Genomic DNA, 23,712 nt, shown 5'->3' on the forward strand with positions numbered 1-23,712 from the left:
AGCACGGAGTGGATATTTGGACTTGGAACTCCCAGACTAATGCAGGCAGGAAGTTTTATGACCACTTTTTTTTCTTTTTTTTTTCTGAGAAGTTCAGCAAAATGCGGGAACAGGAGAGAAGGAAACTACTTACCTGCTTTCCAGTCTTGGCTTTCAAGATATAAGGCATTATTCTTCAGATATCTCTGTTGATATATATTTTATTCCTTGGCATTGTTCCTATCTCCCCTATGAAATGGCTTTTATAAATATGGCATTTTTTAAAATATCCAAAATGTATTTATTGGGATGGTTTCCCATTCATTCAAGCAAGGCACTTTTAGTGCTGCCTCCTTCTGAAGGACCATCCTTCTGTAAGCGTTGCTTTCCCTCCTGTAGGCTGGCAGAGGACAGCGGAACAACCAACACACAAAACTAGCGTTTGTGCATGGCTAAACACCACGGTGATGTTACAGCATCCTGGGCATTTCGCATCCATGAAGTAAGAATTGGGGCTCTGCACCAGGCAATTCTTGCATTTCCTCTTTTCCTCTTCTGGAGGGGGATGAAGGAGATCCTTTGCGAGAGGCATGTTCTTGTGGGAAGGCCATCACCATCGGAAAGGGCAAATATGTCATTTTTTAAAGTCATGAATTCAATACCATCTTCACATGATGAAACTCACTACCATTTAGTGAGCTTCTAGTATAGACTATTATAGACTGAAGATGCTGTAGCAATGCAGTTTATATACCTTACATTTAATCTTCATAGCATCTCTGTAAGTTAGGTATTATTTAACCATCAGTAGATAAAGAAATAGACTTAAAACTACAAAGTTGGAAAAAAATAACAGAGCTGAAGTGGAATCAAGATCTTTCTCCTTCCCAAGACAATAACCTTTTTATAATTCAGGATAGATTACCTATTCATTTAACAAATACTGTTTTATTGACGAGTGATAATAGTGAACATTTATTGGCTGCCTACTAAATGTCAGACACTGTCTAGTATTTTATGTGTAGTATCACATTTAATTCTCATATTCCTTTGAACTGGGTACTGTTATTATTCTCATTTTCCAGGTAAGTAAACTAACTTTCCCTGGATCTGATTCACCTAATACTAACCCTCCCAAATGAAATTTCAGGGTAACCAACCTTCAGCCTGAATCACGTATTGATTCCTTCTCCTCATCTATGTTATTGTCTTTTCCCCTTTACAGCTTCTGAATCCATCCTTATTGGTCTGCTTTCTATAGGAAATTTTATAATTTCTCTCACTTTTTACCATTATTATGATCTCTCTTCAGGCAAACCTACAACCAGAATTGTTTTTTCCTCTGTTTTTTAACTCCTCCCTCCATAATTTCAGTCTGTTGGGTGACTGTTACCCGACTGAGTCAGACAAGGCATCTTTGCCCTGGTGTTTTAGCGCTGTGCTGAACTGCTCTCAGGCGGTCTGCTCCTGCATACCTCAACACACTGCAGCTTTGCCCTCCCTTGCTGGTGAAGCTCTCCGTTCCCTACTGTATGAACATCACACTCTGACCTCTTTGTCATTTTTTTAGCCCAGCCTCTGTCTTGTCTACCTCTGTAATTCTGCAAAAGCTGCCCTTTCCTCACACTCATCCAGGTGCTCTTCCAAATTCAAACCTTCCATCCTCTTTCCTGAGTACATATGGACTTAGAACAGAAGTTTCCCATTAGTCTTTCTGACTAAACAGGAAGTTGATCAGACTGTCCTTCACCTACCACCTTCAAAATCTGTGTTTTATTCCTAGAGTGTATCTCAGCTTGTTCGTTACCTGCTCCATTTTGTCCGGTTGTAGGAAGGCCCTTCTCCTCCAGTTCTGCCTTTTTCACCTCACTGATATGCAGGCTCTTACTGTGTTTCTCCCAAAATAAGACCTACCCATAAAATAAGCCCTAGCAGGATTTCTAAGCATTTGCGCAATATAAGCCCTACCCCGAAAATAAGACCTAGTGATGGGCGTGGCTACACAGCGTATCTGCACAACCCATGCATTTCATTGCAGAGCGGTAAAGAAAATGAGCAGCCCTTCTCATCTGCCCCATGAGAGCTCTATTGCTCAACATGAGAGATTGGGGCCAATTGTTCTAAAGGAAATAGAGTCACAAGAAATTCAGGATGGAATTTGCGGTCTGGAGAGTTATGATGATGTTCCAGAAGAAGATGACTTAACTATATTTGAATAAATGTGTATTATTGTACTGTACTTAAAAAAAATAACACTTCCCCTGAAAATAAGCTCTAGAGTGTCTTCTTGAGGAAAAATAAATACAAGACCCTGTCTTATTTTCAGGGAAACACGGTACTTAGCTTGAGGAATATATTAAGCATTATATTTTACATTTGAAGAAGAGGCCTTAAGGTGTTATTTAGTTTACTTTCTATCTAGAAATAAGATTTTTCTCAGTTTCTTTTTTACCACAGTCATCTACATTTTTTGTTAAGAATTTCTTTTAACAAATGTTTGAGGACTTTCATATCAGGCATTGTTATAGTGGTACAGCAGGAGATAGAGCTGTGGCCTTGGCCTTCATGCCATTTGTAATAAATGGAGGAAGACATCGACTATCTCCTTAAGACAAAGACCACAATTTCCCTTTGGGGTGCTTTTAGTGTACAAGGTGACATTACGTTATACTATTGGGTAACCTTTATTTTTGTATAGTTAGTAAATGGAAAAGGATTTTTAACAATATCACTTAGTATACTAGTGGTGATTAGTAGCCAGATATTAAAAAGGAGTTAATTTGCAACCGTTGCTTTTAATTTATTAAAGAAGGATGAATAGAGTAGTAACATATAGTACAGACTTCTTTCTTTTTTCTCTTCTTCCAACTTAGAATTATGTACAGTGTAGATTTCTGGATATCTTGGATATACTACTGAAGCTACTCAGTATTTAGGGTTTGTTACACATATGTTCTTTAGTTTATGGTAGATTAAACACATGGGATTCTGTTACAAGAAAAGGAATTGGCTGATTTATTTATGTAGAATCTAGGGACAAACCAAGCAAACTTTTATGTAACTTTTGATTACATGTTATATAAAGTAGGTTCACATTTCCGAGTAGACCTGGGCAGTACTTCTTTACTCTGTTAAGTCACTGTAGAATCTTGTTACAATGCAGATTCTGGTTCAGTAGTTCTGGGGTGAAGCCTGAGATTCTGCATTTCTTAGAAGCTTCTAGGTGATGCTTTTCTGCTGGTGCATGGACCACACTTTGAATAGCAAGGGAATAGAGTATTCCTAATTTCTTTAACAATCTACTTCTACTTACTATTAATATTATAGAAAAAGAAGAATTTTTAAATGTGCTTAAGTTATTAATTTAAAAACCAAATTAGGGCATATATTGTTATAGAACATTTAGTTGTTTTTTACCCTAACAGGGACTTTATATATATTCTAAAACCATATTATATTGATCAGTAACTAACTGTTGCTCATTTTACCTGGATCAAAAGGGCAATGATTTAGACAATCTTATTGTCATCCCTATTATGCATATGAGGAAGTGGTGGCTCAGAGTTTCAGGTTCATAGTCATAGGGCTAAAAAATGACAGAGCTAGTCCATGAAGTAGTTGTTTCCCCATTAAAAAGAAAGAGCAGAACAGTTGATTCTCCAGCCATAGATTCTGTTTTGCCCATCCTCTCCTTTTGAAAATGTCTTGCTCTCTTGGTCTCTGTGACATCATTTTCTGTTTTTCTCCCTCTCTGGCTGATTTGCTGCCATTTCACCCACTCTGTCTCAAGTGTCCCTGGTTCAATCCTTTTTCACATTGTCCTCTCTCCATGCTATTTCCCCTGTGATGTCAAACTCCAATGTGTTCTTCACTGTCACTACTTCCTCTGTATGTCCACAGCCCTGCAGCTCCCGAGCCTACTGGATGCCTCCACCTCAGTGTCCTACAGGTGGCTCAAACCTGAGACGGTTAATATCCACTGATCATTTCCTCTCAGTCCTGCTCCTCTTCCTTCATGCTCTGTCCTGGATCATGATGTACTATATGTGCTGCCAGCTAGGCCAGAAAGCTGGGACTAATCTTGAACTTTTCTTTTACTCTCACCTTTCACATCCATAAAAGTCACAAAGTCTATAGACTTCACCCTCGGAACCTTCATATCTGCCTCTCCTGTCTGTTGCCACTGCAGCCCCCAAATCCAGATTTCCATCATTCCTCACATTATAGTGAACTCTAAGTCTTGCTACCTATCAGAATCACTGGGGGAACTTCGAGATCACAGTGCCAGGCCTCACCTCTGCACAAAATCACCCGCAGCGATTTTGATTCAGCAGATCTGGGGTGGAGTCTGGGAATCTATATTTTTAAAAAGCATGTGATTCTTAATGGGCAGTCTGGATCCAACTGGTTTTCCTGCCTCTTGACATATCCCTTTCCCCTTCAGTCCACCCCACTGCCTCCACCATGATCTTTTAAAAGCCAAAATAAATCAAATATCTCCTCATTATTTACATGATAAATTCCATAGTTTGTAAGACCCCCTAAGGAATCCTCACAGTCATTTTCTGCCCTCTTGCCTTGTATATATCCTCTACTACAGGCCTGCTTAGTTTACAAAATAAGTGTTTAATTTCTTGCTTCTGGACTGATTATACATTCAGTTCTCTCAGAGTACTCAGATATTCTCATTTGCCTATCTCTTGTCATTCTACTAAGGGAACTTTTGTAGGTCTCTCTAATGTTGCTCTCTGGAAAAAGAATGCTTTTCTTCCTACCTGTCTACTTGGCAGATTCCTCCTCTTTGGAAAAAAGTTCACATGTCTCTTGTTGAAGCTTGCCTTGTTCCCTTTTCTGGTCCTACCACTGTACTAAGGACACTCCTCTGATATTGCTCTCATTATACTACATAGCAATTGAGTTATCTTATCTGTCTCTGCCTCTAATAGATAATGAGCTAAAGAGGTTAGAGACCACCATAACCTCCCCAAATCACTTAGCTGCAAAGGAGTAGAGTGTCTGACTTCAAAGTCTGTTCTATTCACTATACTGTGTGATCTTAAGATACAAATCAGACTAAGAATAAAAACTTGTTGGTGATATTTGTTCAAGGGAAAACCCATTTTAGATAGACCATCCTCCCGCGCCCCCATTAATTTACTCCTTTTAGTGAAGTTTGTGAGTTTTGACAAACACAGTTGTGTAACTATTATATGGCCTCTTAATATACATAAACTTGTATTATTGCTGACCAAATTTATGTTTGTAAACAAATCAGTCCCACTTGGCATGTACATTATGAATCAGTCAAAATATTCTCATTGGAAACTATTTCCTGAGAAAGTTAACCCTTAAGTGTCTGGAAAGGTTAAAATAACGTGTCTTAGTAATTCTCATTATTAAAATAAAATCTTTTTCCAAGCTTGATTTGCTATAATATTTGGCTTTATGTTTGCTTAAATTTAGTTTATAGGCTGGGTGCAGTGGCTCATACCTGTAGTCCTAGCACTCTTGAGAGGCCAAAGCAGCAGGATTACTTGAGGTCAAGAGTTCGAGACCAGCCTGAGCAATAGTGAGGCCCCCCCCCCCCCACAAAACAGAAAACTTAATAGGGCGTGGTGGCACATGCTTGTAGTCCCGGTTACCCAGGAGGCTGAGGCAAGAGGATCGCTTGAGCTCAGGAGTTTGAGGTTGCTGTGAGCTATGATGATGCCAGTGTATTCTAGCCAGCGTGACAAAGTGAGAATCTGTCTCTATAAAAAAAATAAATAAATTAGTTTAAAACTAGAATAGGGAAACTATTACCAAAGGAGACAGCTCCTTCTACATATAGAAGGAAAGCCAGTGGTTAGAAATTTTCTGATTTTAGGTGAAATTTACTCTCTGTATAACTTCTTCTCATTGGTTCTCATTCTACTCTCTGAAAATAAAGAATAAATCTGATTTCTCATAAGTTCTTTTAGTATTTGATGAGGCCTCTTTCTCTTTTCGAGGCCAGACATCTTTGGCTTTTTCCCCTCAGTCTGTGTCATAACTTCCAAAGCATCCATGATCCCGGCCCAGGTCTACCCAAAGCAGCACCCAGTGAACTGCGAGACTTGCTCATTTGAGTATCTCTTGTCATTTTTTCTACTGGGGGAACTCTTGAAGCTCTTTCAGGTTTTCTTTACCTTGAAGGAACAGTCTTAAAATATAACATTTGTACCTGTAATTCAGAAAGAAATTGATGGGAAATTTTCCCACTTACAATTCAAGTACATGCTGACTGAGGAGTACTAGAATAGCTGCCACTGTACAAGGGGCTCTTGCTTTACCTGCTGTGGCAAGTCTTTTAATCTCTCTGAATCTCACTTTTCAGATAAAGGGATCATTTATAAATCTAAAATTTTACAAATCTAGTTTAGACAAAGGCTTACATGATAACATGAAAGGCTTAAATGTGTTATTGTAATAACTGGGCTCAAAATAACAGCAAAAACATTAAGGCTTGAAGGTATAAACATCATGTTAATAAACATATTCATAGTATAAACTATAAAAGCAAGACAGACAAGTTTATAAATTGACAAGTCAATTTATATTTGTGCCATTTTTGATACCGCCAACAAATGCTTTCCAAAGAGGAAATTCCCAAGAATATTATTTAAAACACATTTGGATCTTTATACTCTCTGATGACAGAATTGACTTCACTGGCAGCTGGAGGGGTAGGGTTTCAATAGAATTTTTCCAGTTCTTTTCCCCTAAAAAATTCCATGGCATGAAATCCCACCAATAACTGTAGGATTAGGATATTGACAATATACTAAAAATATATTATCTTCTGTCACTCTAATATGTTTAATCTACATTTGGATTCAATGTACAGTAACCCAAATGAATTAGAGGATTTAATTTAGCTTTAAAATGTGTTTATTTAAACATTTGAGTTAATGAAACTATAGAGAATTTATTATTTTAATATATTCAAAGTTTACATAAAATACATGAAGCTTCAACATTCATGATTTCCCTTTACCGTTTTAGTTTCCCGGCATTTTTTTGGTTCTTGTTGGTAATGGTGAACTTTCATATCATTTTATGGCACTATTGTGACACAGTCAGTCCTCTTTAGAGGAAAGGAAACAAGTGTAGAATATGTAAATCTCACCAGAAGCACTAAAGGAAATGTTAATGCAAATAAATTCAGAAAGATGCATATAACTATTATAATAACAGGTCAAGACATGGAGGAATTTCATGCAAATATTAGGACATGAGTTGTTATGCTATAGTTTTGGTGCTGACAATTATTAATACTATAATTTATGTAATCATAGGAGATGAAATTTTTGAGAGCTCTCTGACTCTTGTGAACTGGAAGGGCTAATTCGAGAAGGGTATGGTGTGAAATGTGGCCTTTTATAGGATGAAAATGGGGATGTGCTAGTGGTTGTTGAATGAAGGCATGACTTGCATTGTTGGGCAAAGAAGTGAGGGCATTGCTTTTTCCCCTGGAATAAGCAATGAAATAAAAGGACATTGAGTTTTATAGTGTACACATATACTTGCTAAATACTGAGCTGAAGTGTTGTTGACTCGAAGTTAAAGTATTATGCTGACACAAAGAAGGATCTGGGAAGAGCTGTAGGGAAGGGGTAGCTGGACACTGAAGAAATCTTGAGTTTTGGTAAATGTACTGTTGGATTTGGCAGAAAGGATAGAGAATAATGGAGTAATATGAAAAAATTATCCAATTTTGATTCATCAAATAAATTTTAGGCACCTTGTTAGGCCTTGTGGTACAAGAATGAAAGACCCAGCCCCTGGCTTCAGGGAGATTACAGTTTAAAGGAAGGTCACTGGGACAGCACCATGGGTGCTGTGATGGAACAGAAACATGGGCAGAAGCTCTGGCAGTGCAAAAGGTCCTCCGACCAGTTAACATTTTATTGATCTAGTTTTTCTCATCTTTCAGCCATTCTTGCTCATAATCATTTTAAAAAGTAACAATTTTCAGAAGTTAACAGTAAACCTAAGGGATCATCTAGTTTCTTACTACTCCAAGAGCGAGATCTGTGGAATAATGGTATAGCATCAGTTGATGCTGCCTAGAAAATGCAGTGTTCTAGAAGTGGCCATTATGTTGCAAATACTCTATCAGAACTTGCATTTGAACTATGCCCCCCAGGTGATTCTTTTTCTCTGTGAAACTGGAGAAATGCCAATCTAGTTCACCTTCTCCCCCTCAGGATTTATAGGTGAAAGAAATGAAGGGAAATTATGTCCCTAAGGTCCTACACACAATAGCAGAGCTGCCATTAGAACTCAGCCAGCCTATTTACTGGTAGAGTCTTGTATGCTTTTTCTGATACCTCTGTTTTTTACTATCTAAATCCCTCCACATTTTTACTCTTCTGTTGGCCTACATTACTGTTTCATATTGTTAGCTCCTCAGCTTCTTTTTTTTTTTTTTTTTTTTTTGAGACAGAGTCTCCCTTTGTTGTCCAGGCTAGAGTGAGTGCCGTGGCGTCAGCCTAGCTCACAGCAACCTCAAACTCCTGGGCTCGAGTGATCCTTCTGCCTCAGCCTCCCGAGTAGCTGGGACTACAGGCATGCGCCACCATGCCCGGCTAATTTTTCATATACATATCAGTTGGCCAATTAATTTCTTTCTATTTATAGTAGAGACGGGGTCTCGCTCTTGCTCAGGCTGGTTTTGAACTCCTGACCTCCAGCAATCCGCCCGCCTCGGCCTCCCAGAGAGCTAGGATTACAGGCATGAGCCACCACGCCCGGCCTCAGCTTCTTATTCATGTCTCTTTCCCTCTCTTTTTGGTAATCTTTTCTTTATTTAAAATTTTTATTATTTATTTATTGGCCAGCCCAACACTCAATCTTGAAGGTAGTCCTGTCTTTAAATTTCTCTGTTGAATGAGAGAACAGTACAGTGTAGCACACTATATATCAAAGTAAATGAGTGTTTTTATTTACTCTTAATTTATGGCAAAGTTTTGGACCTATTTTTGTAATTATTTTCTACTTGCTGCCCAGAACTGTCTTTGAAGTCAATAAGAATTTTATATTGTGTAAGCATGAAATAATCCATGTTGTCAGATGTTAAAATCTCCTCGTAGGTGAATTTGTTGTCCTTTCTTTATTACATAGATTATTCCATTAACAGAGTACTTCTACTCTTTGTATCAGTCTCATGGACAAAACAGTATCTGCCTTATAGTTTGTGGAGAAGAATAGGACACCATAGCAACTCCTCTGTGACCCAGAACTGGGCTTTAGGCTTCAGGGAGTTTGTCTAAATCTTTTCTTCTATAATATAGAAAAATAAAGACCTAAGTAAATAAGCACCACATGTTTTATGGAGTATCTTTGGCATAGAAAGGTCTGGTCATAGAAGGATAATTAACATAGAAGGGCTAAAATGTCATTAAAGAAAAGCTAACCATTATTCATAAGAACATAGTGGCACAATGACTTTAACAAAAGTCAGCCATGCCTTTTTTTTTTTTTTTTTCTTTTTTAAGAGAAAAGGTCTCACTCTGTCACCCAGGCTGGAGTGCAGTGACACGATCATAGCTCACTGTAACCTCAAAATCCTGGGCTCAATGGATCTTCCCACCTCAGCCTCCTGAGTAGCTGGGACTACAAGTGCACAATACCATGCCTGGGTAATTTAAAAAAAATTTGTAGAGATGAGGTCTTGCTATGTTGCCCAGGCTGATCTCTAACACCTAGCCTCAAGCGATCTTCCTCCCTCAGCCTCTCAAAGTGCTTTGCCATCTTTTAAGTCACTTTCTTCTTGTGAGAGGTTTACTCTCTGTCCTGTCTTTCAGATATTTTACTTTAACTCTGGAATGTGTTTCATTTGAGTAATATAACTATAACCTCTATGAATGGTAGACCTACTTTGTAAACTATGAAATAAAATTAGTTTTTCTGTTTTCCTTGTTCCCATATGTGTTTTTCTTTCAAGTCACCATCTGACCTTTTTAACAACTCTGATTTCATTGAAACCAGAGTTAATGATGTCACTTCTTGACTTTGGAGATATTCAATTAAATGTTATGTTTTATGTCTTGTATCTTATTTTCTATTGACAGTATACAGAAACAGATTAATTTGTTTTTAAGTAATGTATTTTAATACCTACTTATCTAATCTAGAGCCATTTTGCATATATAGCTTTAGTAAAAATGACAGTTTAAATAGGGGGTTATTGTAAGCAGCAATTAAGTTAAATTCATTTAGGCTGGGTTTAGGAACTTGTATTTTCTTTAACTATTTTAAAAATACATTATTTTCCTCAAAATAGAACATAAAAATGTTTTTCATTGCCAAGAATAAACTAGACATTAGATTTGTAACCTTTAAATATTTAGCTTTTAGAAATGTAAAAATTAATATTAATATCTTTCTATAATATATTAAAAGATGAATTGTTATTAATTTCATTATCATGCTTGTCTTAGAAATGTTTTCCTTGTGGGAACATTCTATTATAAAATTGATTCATGGTTGCATATTTTAATATTATGGGCAATCAATTCATTTTAAATGTAATGTGTTGCATTATATATATTTACACATATGTAAGTTAAGTGATTTATAGCTTTAGAGAAAAGCACACAAATTGATTATTCATGGAGAATAAAATAGATGCATGCTCTGGATAAGAAAGAAAAATGTCTTGAATATGATTACCATTTAAATAAATGATAGAATTGTAATGAATGCTACTTAATCTCTCATGTAGAATCATCTTCTTGCCTTCAGTATCTGGTGATATTAGCAGTCGGCTTCCATTGCCCCACACTTGTCAGTCTAATTCTCGCCTGCTTTAGGAATGGACATACAGACAGCTTCCAGGCTGCACTGATAAATTTCACATGTTTAAAATGGAAAACAAGGGTTTCCTTAAATATTTATTTTCTGTCTATGAAGTCTTTCATTAACTTTTTATCCTAAGCTTAACTCCTCTATTTTTGGTGAGCTTTATTTCTTTTCTTTGTTCTCTAGTTTCTCTATAAAACATAATGTGTGACATAGGTAATGAAAGTTAATTTTCAAAAGCTACTTACAGGAGTCAGTATTGTTTCTTTGCTTTTTATACCATGTATTTTTGTTGAGACTCAAAGGATAGTGATCTGTATTTGGTCAAATAGGGAAATTTAGTGGAAACATTTTGATCCCTAAAAGTTTATTTTATAAAACATTACTATTTAATTAATTTTATGTTATTTTGTTTTTTCTGTAGATAAACGTGTGGAAAATTGGCCTCTGATGCAGTCTCCATGGCCTACCCTAAGTATAAGTACCCTTTATCTCCTGTTTGTGTGGCTGGGTCCAAAATGGATGAAGGATCGAGAACCTTTTCAGATGCGCTTAGTGCTCATTGTCTATAATTTTGGGATGGTTTTGCTTAACCTTTTTATCTTCAGAGAGGTAGGTTTATTAAGATCATTCTATAATAATTCTCCGAGGTTATTGGAAACTTTAAAAATGAAAATATATAAAACCATCATTGTAATATCATACCCTCAGATAACAGTTACTCTAAAAGTAAATTCTTGACTTAATGTCATTGTATTTTAGGTTTGAACTAAAATGAGTTAGCTGTCATACAACTGTTGCAACTAATCATTGTATGTTTTCCTGGCCACCAGCAAATTCTCCATGACATTTTGAAAGGAAATCCTAAAGGCTAGATTGACACAGCCATTTTTGAAGTTGCAAAAGTATAAGAAATTTGTTTCCTAAGAGACTTATTAAAATTCTAAATGATCCCAGAGAACTGACTGGTGATGCTAGGAAAATAAACAGTAACCGTTTTTAAAAACAAACAAACAAAAAACTTCCCTTAATTAACAACCTAGCCTACAGAATCTTACCTTCATAAAAACTTTAATTTATCTGGATACTTGTACCCAACTTGTTAGGTACAAACTACTCTGGATCAAGAATAGAAACCAGTTAAACTCTTAGATTTTTTTTTTTTAAAACTCTTAGATTTGAGTCATGGCAGTAACAATTTCTCTTGGTACAGTAGATAGAGTTGATATCTCAGTCTAAAAGTTACATTTGATTTTAATTCTAGATTTAAATTATAGAACAAGTTAACACACAGTAACTTTTAGACATTCCAGTGTATTAAATGTTTAATGCATTTGAAATTTTTAAAGAAAATATTGTTTTTGAAATAATTTTGAAGGTTTCATATTATAGCTAGTGTTTTTAATTCTGTATCTACTAAAAATTTACTCCAAATATTATTACTTCTCTTTACAGTTATTCATGGGATCCTATAATGCAGGATATAGCTATATTTGCCAGAGTGTGGATTATTCTAATAATGTTAATGAAGTCAGGGTAAGTACATTAAAAATACTGTTAATCAGTAAAAGTGGTTTAATTTTATAGGTTCTCTGTGAAATACATACTTTAATATAGTAGTGAAATTATACTGGGTTGTTTTGAGTCAATAAAGCTGTGTTGTTGTTTTTTTAATAAAGTACATAACTGATAATCTGTTTTATACCTCCAACATTCTTTTATTTGGTAGTGTGAGAGTGAATATGTATTAGATTACTATAAATAGAATGCAATACTTTAAAAAACAAAGCTCTATGGCTCACGCCTGTAATCCTAGCTCTTGGGAGGCCGAGGCGGGCGGATTGCTCAAGGTCAGGAGTTCGAAACCAGCCTGAGCAAGAGCGAGACCCCGTCTCTACTATAAATAGAAAGAAATTAATTGGCCAACTGATATATATATAAAAAATTAGCCGGGCATGGTGGCGCATGCCTGTAGTCCCAGCTACTCGGGAGGCTGAGGCAGGAGGATCGCTTGAGCCCAGGAGTTTGAGGTTGCTGTGAGCTAGGCTGACGCCACGGCACTCACTCTAGCCTGGACAACAAAGTGAGACTCTGTCTAAAAAAAAAAAAAAAAAAAAAAAAAAAAAAAACAAAGCTCTATGTTTCTTGTAAAGATATTTTAGATTTTTGTTGTTTTTGGTCAAGAATAGAAACTCATAAAGAAAGTCTAACTCAGTTGTTAAGAAAGTCTGAGGAAAGTAAATGTTTTACAATCTATATAAATATTTAGAAAATTAAGCATAGCACAATTTGTATAGATATAAATTCAGTTTACATTATATTTTCAGAAAATAAACCACTAGTAATATGTTATCATATTTTATTTTCAAGTTACCTACATTAGCAAAGTTAACATTTAGCTTAAGTGAAAGAAACAACAAATTATCCTATTCTATTAAGTATCTATTGAACTCCTCTTGTATACTGTGGTTCATATTAAAATTACATATAACATAGTATATAACATGTTTTTATATAACTTTTGTGTTATATGTAGTATATGTAGTAATAATCTAGTATGTAGTAGCTTCCCTAGAGAAAAACAGCTTTCAGGCATGTGGGTTGGACTGTATACATTTCAGTATTCATAAAGACTCAAGACCAAATCGCTCTATCGGACTTACCATTTTGTGTCCATAGCTTCATTTCCTTATTAGAAGACTTAAGGACTGATGAAAAATCACCCCTTTGGTTGTCATGTTGGTTTCATTCATTTGATATGTATCCTGTTTCCCTGAAAATAAGACAGGGTCTTCTATTTATTTTTCTTCATGAAGACACCCCACCCTATGGCTTTTTTTAAGGGGATGTGTTATTTTTCCCTCAAAGCCTCTGCTTACAGAACGCACAGGATGGCCCGGACCTGACAGGGGGAGCCGACCTCGTTGGTGGGGCTGCCCTCACCTTTCCGGTCACCTCTGGGATAGTAGCTGTCACGATGGGGCAGATGAGAAGGGCTGCTCGTCTTCTTTACCGCTCTGGGGCTAAATACATGGGTTGTGCAGATACACTGCATAGCCATGCCCATCAGTAGGTCTTGTTTTCGGGGTAGGGCTTATATTGCCCAAATGCTTAGAAATCTTGCTAGGGCTTATTTTATGGGTAGGTCTTATTTTCGGGGAAACATGGTATGGTATGTATGGAGCATCTACTATGTGCTAATACTGTGAGGGCCTCTGGGGACACCAAATGGAAAGATAAGTGCAGTCCCTTCCTCATGGAGCTGTCATTCTAGTGAGGGTGGGGAGGCAGACAGTAATCATGTCAGCAAAGGGTCAAGAAGAAAATAGACCCTGTCATGTGACTGAGAGAGAGTATTTTTTTGGCAGGGGGAGGGGCGTGCTTTCTTTACATTTTTTGGCTAGGAAATAGGGAAAAATTTTCTTCTGACAACCATTTTGCCAGAGAATCTTCTCAGTTGGGAGCTGACATCTTTGCTTGCTTTGGGGGAAGTGCCAGGGGAGTGTTTGTTTTGCTTTCTTCTTGGGAGTAAACTGAGGAAAACACCTAACATGAGGCAACATATTATTAATTGTAGGATAAAGGTTCAAAAATACCACTGTGGTCATTGTGAACCTATCTTCTTGACGTGTATAAACTTTCAGGTCTTTAAAAAATGAGCTGTTGGCCGGGCGCTGTGGCTCACGCCTGTAATCCTAGCTCTTGGGAGGCCGAGGCGGGCGGATTGCCCAAGGTCAGGAGTTCGAAACCAGCCTGAGCAAGAGCGAGACCCCGTCTCTACTATAAATAGAAAGAAATTAATTGGCCAACTAATATATATAGAAAAAATTAGCTGGGCATGGTGGCGCATGCCTGTAGTCCCAGCTACTTGGGAGGCTGAGGCAGGAGGATTGCTTGAGCCCAGGAGTTTGAGGTTGCTGTGAGCTAGGCTGACGCCACGGCACTCACTCTAGCCTGGGCATCAAGTGAGACTCTGTCTCAAAAAAAAAAAAAAAAAAAATGAGCTGTTATGAGAAGTGTAACCTAGGAGGAGAAAGAACCCAATACTTGCAACAGTTTCCACTTGAAACCTTTCTCCCTTCTCTCTAATAAATCCATGCAGTAGAATGAATGCTTTACCCAGAGATTCGTTGTTTTTTTTTTTTTTGTATTCATTGTTATGTAGCCAAGAAATATCACTTTTCACTTTGGTGTAGACTATTTAAAGATATCAAATGCATTTTGCAAATGATGAAGAAGAATTATTATTATATGTGAATTGTGGCAAATTTAAAAGCTCAGGGAGAAAAACTAAGACATTGTCTCTTTCCTTGTAGATTAAGGTTAAGGTGCCAAAATGGTGATAGTTACTTTATTTTAATAGTGAACATTAACTATAGTATACTATTTCAAGCCTATTTTCAACCAATTTTTTTTATCATTTTCAACAATAGTATTACTCAAGAAAATTCAATAAAATAATTCTCAACCTATAAATACAAGAAGTTATTTTTACATGACCTTTCTCTTTCCTCTTTCCCCAAACTTTAAAATTATGTTTTTAAAAAAGTGAAAAACAAAAACAAAACAAGAAAAAAACCCGTGACATCCATCAGATGCAGGTATAAAATGAGGAAGGGATCTTTCAACTCTAAAACAACTAAGCCTGTCTATGAATGAACCTGCCAAGCCCCTAACACACAAAGGTTTATAAATAGATTTCAGTATGTACTGCCCTTATTTGTTATTTGTACATAGAATGTTTATCATAGAAAATACTTGACATAAAAATGTTAAATTTTGGTCACTGTTATAGTAGAAGTCTTATAAAATATTATGATACATATATGCAAAGGTCACCTCTCACTGGATCCTTAATCTCAGCATGTAACGTAATCTTTCTGCACCATCTGTTGTCTTAATTAGAGCCCAGGAAAAGAAAAGACTTATTCATGTAAGCAGGATTATATTTATGACCTAGGAAATATTTGTGGGGTTTTTTTGTTCTAGTTTATCATTTTAAACATATTATCACCTAATACAAACTGCTGTGATTGGATATTTACTTTGGTGCACATGTTAAAGTGAGATAGAGACAGACAGACACTGACAGAGACCAGTTGCTGCATAAGCTTGCAAGTTTATCTAAGGTATAATTAGGCTAAGTGTGAGCAACTGAAATATCTTTACAAAGTAAACATCTTAGTTCCTCTACCAAATTGAAAAGCATGGCAACATGAATGTGTTTATAGCTCTGTATTTAGCTGCTTGACACTATGTGACATTCACCTATGTAACAGACTGAAATTGTGTCTGAATTACTGGCATCATGTAGACATAGCTCTGGACTTTCTTTTCTGTTTTTTCCCCATGGATAGATGCTTAGGTTTTAAACCTACTTAGCCATAAATGATTCCATGCCTTGGACATTTTGTGCAATGAAGATTCTTTTGGACTTACAATGAATAGAAACCCATATCATTAGTATCATTCTGGTGTTTATAACATGCTTTTCCTTTTTTATAGATAGCTGCTGCTCTGTGGTGGTACTTTGTGTCTAAAGGAGTGGAGTATTTGGACACTGTGTTTTTTATCCTGAGGAAGAAAAATAACCAAGTTTCTTTCCTTCATGTATATCATCACTGTACTATGTTTACGTTGTGGTGGATTGGAATTAAGTGGGTTGCAGGGGGACAAGGTGAGCATTTTCAGGAATGTATCTGCATGTGTTAAATTACATAAATATGTTGGGTGGAAAGTAATGAAAATCTGGAAAATTTGACTTGTTCTGTCATTTAACTTGATTACAGAGTTAATCATTTCCATATTCATTTCATTTTCTAAAAATTTGAAGACAGTAAAATTTTAGCTTTATAACCATAACTACTTTGATACCCAAAGTCTTAACTCAGAGATGAGCATAAACTAATCATAAATGTAGCAAATAATAGTTATATGGGGAACAGTTCTCAACCAAAGGATATGATGACACAACTGCTCAATCTGAACGTTCCATCTTCAGTTCAAGCCCAGAGCTCACTCCTGCTCTAATGCAGGTTGAACTTCCTTAATTGAAAATCTGAAAGCTGAAGTGCTGCAAAATATGAAACTTTCTGAGCAATGATATGACACCACAAGTGGAAAATTCCCCACCTGACCTCATGCAATGGGTCACAGTCAAAATACAGGCACATACCACACAAATTTACTCAGCATCCCCAAAGGAAAAAGACCCACCTAGCTCCCTTCAGCTGCAGTATCCCTTTTCTGCATACAGCATGATGGTGAGGTCAGACAAGTATAGATTGACCACATGGGTGGCTGAGATAGTGACACCTTTGCTTTCTGATGTTTGAGTGTACATAAACTTTTGTTTCATGCCCCAAATTATTTTAAAATAGTATAGAATTACCTTTAGGCTATGTTTAAAAGGTGTGTATGAAACATAGATGAATTTGGGTTTTAGACTTGAATCTTTTCTGCAAGGTTTTTCATTATGTATATGCAGATATTCCAAAATCTGAAAAAAATCTGAAATCTGAAACATTTCTGGTCCCAAAAATTTGAGAGAAGGGATACTCAACTTGCATAGACCTTAAGTGACCTTGTTGGTTCTTATTCAAAGGAAATATTATATAGCCTTGTTAATGTTTAAGAAGATCTGAATTATAGTTTGGCCAAGATCTGTCTCCAGTTTTTTACAATCCCTATAAATTAAGGATGATTAATATGATTGAGCTAGAAACAGACCATTTCTCTGATGAGGACCCAGGGTATAAGTCATGACAGTATAGTTTACCTTGCTGCTTTCCATTATCATATTATGGTAATTGGCAACTTAGACATTCACATTTATTAAAAATATTATTGAGGGCCCAATTAAAAGCAATACAGTTAAAGTCAACCTCAGTAATTTTAAAAGAAAATTAGTAAATCTGAATTGACCTATTAAATCATTTTGTGACAAAATTCATTATTATTACAACTATACTTTGACTTAATTAGTATTCTGAAAAGAAAGAGCACCATTGATTTAGACTGACTGGAATATAACTGTAGATTTTTATATACTAAATGGATTATTCAATGTGCTTAGTGCACATATTTAAAACTATTTAAAAACCTAAGAAATAAGTATTAGTTTGTTGTAGATGGGTAAATTGTCACATGTAAAAGCAATAATGGAGCATTTACAAATCTACTGGAACACTTAAATGCATTATCATCTTTTTTCCCCAAGAATAGTAGAATTGAAAGTAATATAGGCAATAGTTCTATGTTAGAGCCTATTTAAACTTACTGGAGTACCACTTTGAAAGTCCTTTGCATTTGAACAGCATACATTTTTATTTATATGGCTAAAAAATTCAAATCTAAATTTTAAAAATACCTACTTAATCTAAAGGTAAGGCTTTTCATTAGTACCACTTTATATCTTTTATTCCCAATTTATATTCAAGATTAGATGTTAGAAAACAATGTGGATTGCATTTATTTTATATCTCAATGGTTTTATTGCCTAATAAAATTTTCCATGTGTTGTAATTACCTCTTGTTTTTCTAAAGCATTTTTCGGAGCCCAGATGAATTCTTTTATCCATGTGATTATGTACTCATACTATGGGTTAACTGCATTTGGCCCATGGATTCAAAAGTATCTTTGGTGGAAGCGATACCTGACCATGTTGCAGCTGGTAAGTTAAATGCCTCTAGTTTCTTCTGGTAAAAGATTGAAAATGTTTGAATTTTATTAATGGTAAAGTGCTAAGTTGTTTTAAACAATTTTCTATTTCAAAATTAACTTTCTATCGTCTAGTTATAGCAGTTGAAGCTGTTTAGCTCTAACCTACCAATTCATAGACTATTGGTTACAGTCACTTGCTTTTTATAACATCCTTAAAACAACTAAACATACCATTTATCCTTCTAAGGGAAACATTCTTTAAAAGTATCTGTGGGAAGGATGATTAAGGGTCTAAACACCACACAAAATACATAGATTCGTGTATGACTAGAAAAATATTTTTTCCCCTAGGATGATTTTTTAACTTAAAATTGTCTTGCCTCTCTTCATTCTGTCCTTAAATTTTGTTTTTATTCCATTTTTCAGTCTTTGTTAGCATATCCCATATATTTAGAATATAAAGTTGAAGAGAAGGCATGGAGCCAAGGAAGGGGTGGGGTAAAGGAAGGGAATAAGGACCAGAGAACTCCTCATAATTTTCTAAAACACTGTCCTCAGAGAGCAGAGCCAGGTATTTTCAAATGCTAGGCATTATACTAGACAGTTTTCAACGCATACCCCTAGTAAGACTCCCTGTAGCATCTGGGTACGTCTATCAGTGCAACCTTGAGAGCTAGGCACTAGTCTGCAATCAAATTGAAAATCCAAAACCAACCTGGTAGCTATTCTTCAAGCTTTAGAATATATTATAATTTGTTTTAATCATAGCGTGTGCATAGTTTTATCAGTAGAATCACATTTGGAAATATTATCCATCTCTGCTTTAAGTTGCTAAACAGCTAGCTAACCAAACAGGAAGCACAACTTTTGGGACATGCTTGGTGTGAAGGATTCATCTGTAACCAAAATGCTACAGGAAGCTTCCTCCAGTTTTTGTGTAAAAGCTGTTTATACAGTCTTGTATAATTCATTTCTCTTAGTAAGTAACAAATGGTCTCAAGAAAATGAAGCAGTGTTCCAAACCATGTGAATTATTTATATATATTTTGTTGAAGCCTACACCTGGCTCTCCTTGAGAGATGCTGTACTCAATCACACCCCTATACACACCCTTTTTTGGTAATGCAGATTCTAAAAACTATTGTGAAACCAAAAGTTCTTAAAATTTGGATATTTGCCATGGAAAATTATACAAGTTGCTTAATACAGTATAAATGTCTGACGTATATGGAGTGAATTATTTTAATAATATTTAAAATAATATCAGTTATTTTAACCAATAATTTAATATTTTAAGGATAATATTATTCTTAAAAGAGAAACCATAATTGCCCATTCTAAACAGGATGTTGAGTTTGTATTTCTAAGCCAGAAGCTCTCACAAGAGTTAGTCATGTAAGTTAATTGTGTCAAAAATTAACCCTTGTTAATACCATAGAATTCATAATTCTTATGTCTCAAACCATTCATTCATTGATACATTAGAATTTAAGATTATTTCATTTTAAGCTTTTGGTTTTTCTATTTTTAAAAACTTGAAGTTGAAAGTGATTCTTTTTTTCACTTATTCTCAAATATCTACTGAGTTTTATTAAAATATTCGTTTTTAAAGGACTGTGTTCATTCAAATGCAAATTTACCTGTCTACTATCTGTAAGAAACAAATAGAGACATTTTGATAAGTTTATTTATTTATTTTTGAGGTAGGGTCTCACTTTGTTGCCCCAGCTAGAGTGCAGGAGCATTATCAGCTCGTTGCAACCTCAAACTCCTGGGCTCAAGCAATCTTCCTGCCTCAGCCTCCTGAGTAGCTGGGAATATAAAAGTGTGCTACAACTTCCAGCTAATTTTTTTATTTTGTATAGAGATCAGGTCTCTCTCTTGCTCAGGCTGGTCTTTGAACTCCTGACCTCAGTGGTCCTCCCCACCCCCCTTGGCCTTCCAAAGTGCTAGGATTACAGACATGAGCCACTGTGCCTGGCTGATAAGTTCATTGTTAAAAGTATGTTTATGTGCTTACTAACAATTAGATAGAAAGAAATCAGTCTAAAATGTGAGAGGAAAACAAAGTTGAAGATTCTACAACACTATTGCTTTATACTCTTCTATGCTATTGATTCCCTCATCAGATTACATTATCCAGCAAATATTCATTGAGTCCTGATACTGTGCCAAGGACTCAGGAATCATCAGTGAGCAAGACAGAGCCCTGCCTTCTGGAGTTATAGTCTAGTGTAAAGATAGACAATAAAGAAGTCAACAGAGGCTTATGCCTGTAATCCTAGCACTCTATGAGGCTGAGGTGGGAGGATCGCTTGAGCCCAGGAGTTTGAGGTTGCTGTGAGCTACAATGATCCCACTGCACTCTACCTAAGATGACAGGGCGAGACTATGTCTCAAAAAACAAAAACAAACAAAACCCAACAAAACAAAAAAGAAGTTAACAAATACAAAAGACAATTTCAGGTAGTTATAATTCTTCTCAAAAACAAACATAAACCAAAATCCCTTTGGTTAATGGGATTGAGAGGGTCAGTTGAAGTCATTAGGAAGCCCTTCCTGAGAAAATGGCATTTGAGCTGTAACCTGAGTGAGAAGGAGCCAGCTGTGGGAGCCAGAGTACTATTACACTTTGAATGGTGTATCAAAATTTGGGCCTATCATAGCTAGAAGATTCTGATGTTATTGTTAAAAGTTGTTTACTATTCAGATTGAATGTGTCATGTGCTGCTTTTTTTTGTTTTTCAGATTCAGTTCCATGTCACCATTGGGCACACAGCACTGTCTCTTTATACTGATTGCCCCTTCCCCAAATGGATGCACTGGGCTCTAATTGCTTATGCAATCAGCTTCATATTTCTCTTTCTTAACTTCTACGTTCGGACATACAAAGAGCCTAAGAAACCAAAAACTGGAAAAACAGCTGTGAATGGCATTTCTGCAAATGGTGTGATCAAATCAGAAAAACAGCTAGTGATAGAAAATGGAAAAAAGCAGAAAAATGGAAAAGCAAAAGGAGAGTAAATTGAACTGGGCATTAACTGTTGTTGATGGTGAGAAAACTCCTATGTCATATAAAATTTCAGGGAAAACAAGCAAAGGAGGGCTTGGGGATGGGGAGAAAAGGCAAATGTGCTCTCTCTACTAGTATCCTTTAGACTGAGTAAACTGTAAAGTATAATCCCCAGATGTTTTATTTATGAAGTTTTCATTTTAAACATTTTTTAAATTAGCCTTGATGTTGTTCAGACCAAAGCAATCATTATGTGACTTTGGAGACTTTCGCCCTGTTCACATCCAGTTGTCTAAAGGATGAGAATTTTTTTTACGTATCTTAATATTCACCTGTTCTTCAGTCTGAATTTTAGACGATCACAGAAACATAGTCTTTATGAAGTTTTTTGATAAATTAATTGCTACTGATGGAAATCAGTTACCTTGTATTTTCTTGTTATAACCTGGAAATATGGATACATTTAAATTTGTGCATTTGAATTCATTTGCTGACCAGAATGGTCAAATGTCTTCACCTCTAGTCAGAATATACCATTTTGGTTTCAATTAAATTTTAAAAATCCGCTGATCTCTGTAGAATCTTAGATGCTTGATGATGATGGTTTTGGTGAAAATAAGAAAGAATTACAGTAAAATCCTGTCTGGTAACTCAAAGGTCACCATGACTTGAGGCGCAAATCACTGTGGGGAAACAATTTTTGTGATGAAAAGGCAGCCTTTGAATACTCCTATTGCTAGCAGAAATTTATTATGAAAATTAAGATTATTGTCTGATTAAAACATGAAACAACTCATGTCTTTATTAGTAACATCATAAGATAGTTACATTTACATGCTGTTAGAGGAGAGTATGTTGATTTTTATCAGGCTTTCCTTGTTTTGATTTGTGGCTGTTACTGATTTTTCATATGTGGAAAAATACCTACCTCTTCTGTTGGAAAGAACATATAAAATTAAATAAATTTTAATGAAAAAAATCAAGGAGTCCTCTAATGTAAATTTTAATATTAACTCTCAAATCCACTAGTATTTTTTTTTTTTTTGCTTTTTTCAACAAATGGCATACACCTAACATTTCTGTGGAAACTATCCTTCTCTTTCGATATGTTTAATTTTGGAGTGATATTTTCCTTGTGACTAAGTTGCAAGATCTTATTTATTAACTATATAGAAAGTATAAACCCATTTTGGTGCAATATTCTTGACTCCTTGGTGCTAAAGATTGTTAAATTCAGTGCTTGATGTTACAAGGTGTTAATTGTTAAAATGAGTAAAAGGGAAGTGTAGTCAGAACTATAAAATTAAATTTTCTATTTACAAATGAAATATTTCATGTAATATAAATGAACAACTGGAAATAAAATAGGGAAGGGAACTTATACCATGTTTTATTACATAGGTTAATTTGTTAGGAGATGTTGCACAGGGATCATTATAGAAAGAGAAAATGTGACAAAAAAAGCATGAATATTACTAAGTATCTCACCAACATGTCAAAACTGCATGTGTAGGATGTATGCTGTTTGTACAGGAAAACTATTTCAGAACATTTTGTAAACTATAAAATATTTATTGTGCATTAAAATTATATACTTTTCCCCCAAAGGCATGCAGTCATGAGAATTATAGAAAATTTGCCACACACACAGTAGTTTGGTCTTAGAGGATTCAACACTTTTGTTTTTGCTCCTCAGTGTGTAATGACTAGAGATTTGTAAATCTTTGTGAACAATCTGTACTGGTTCCCAAGAGCTGTTCATTCCCTGCTACCTGATTTCAGCACAATAAATACACTACTGCTGTGGGAAAAATAATTTTTTTGTTAATCAGTTTATTGTAATGTAAGTTGTCTGCTATGAATAGATGTTTATTTGACTCAATTAATACTCTAAATTCTTTTCTGCTGCCAATATCATATGTAAAAAAGAAATCAAATTAGAATTTGGGTGTTTATAATTTCTGGTAAAAAGCTTTTTTTACAGTAGCATATTTTTGCTTTAAAAATTGATTGCCTTTAGAATAGCTTTTACATGCAGACATAAAACATACCATTTTCTTCTAAATTATTCTTATATAAATGTGGAAGCTCCTGTATTCTTACATTTAAATCATTCAGTCCTTACTATAAGTTTCTTTATCAAAGATGATTTTAAGATGTGATAAATAAAGCTTTTTCTAGTAGCTTTCACAATTTCTTTATCATCACAGATAAGTTGCATACCTTGTATCTA

The 23,712-nt window shown here is 35.5% G+C and overlaps 2 protein-coding genes across 2 annotated transcripts in view; one reads left to right on the plus strand and one right to left on the minus strand.

The window, feature by feature from the left end:
* ELOVL4 (ELOVL fatty acid elongase 4) overlaps positions 1 to 23,295 on the plus strand; it is a 32,561-nt gene extending 9,266 nt beyond the window's left edge. Inside the window, exons 2-6 of the mRNA XM_012769128.2 lie at positions 11,228 to 11,415; positions 12,259 to 12,339; positions 16,309 to 16,480; positions 18,349 to 18,476; positions 21,215 to 23,295. Coding sequence (XP_012624582.1) covers positions 11,228 to 11,415; positions 12,259 to 12,339; positions 16,309 to 16,480; positions 18,349 to 18,476; positions 21,215 to 21,490 — 845 coding nt within the window. The 3' untranslated portion in view covers positions 21,491 to 23,295. The remainder of the gene's footprint in view (positions 1 to 11,227; positions 11,416 to 12,258; positions 12,340 to 16,308; positions 16,481 to 18,348; positions 18,477 to 21,214) is intronic.
* Positions 267 to 571, minus strand: LOC105873836 (small ribosomal subunit protein eS27-like). The gene has a single exon (XM_076003170.1). The coding sequence runs from the start codon at positions 569 to 571 to the stop codon at positions 320 to 322; it is 252 nt and encodes an 83-aa protein (XP_075859285.1). The 3' UTR covers positions 267 to 319.
* Positions 23,296 to 23,712: the final 417 nt, after the last annotated feature.

This window comes from Microcebus murinus, chromosome 5 (genome assembly GCF_040939455.1).
Source record: "Microcebus murinus isolate Inina chromosome 5, M.murinus_Inina_mat1.0, whole genome shotgun sequence".
NCBI classification, from domain to species: Eukaryota; Metazoa; Chordata; class Mammalia; order Primates; family Cheirogaleidae; genus Microcebus; species Microcebus murinus.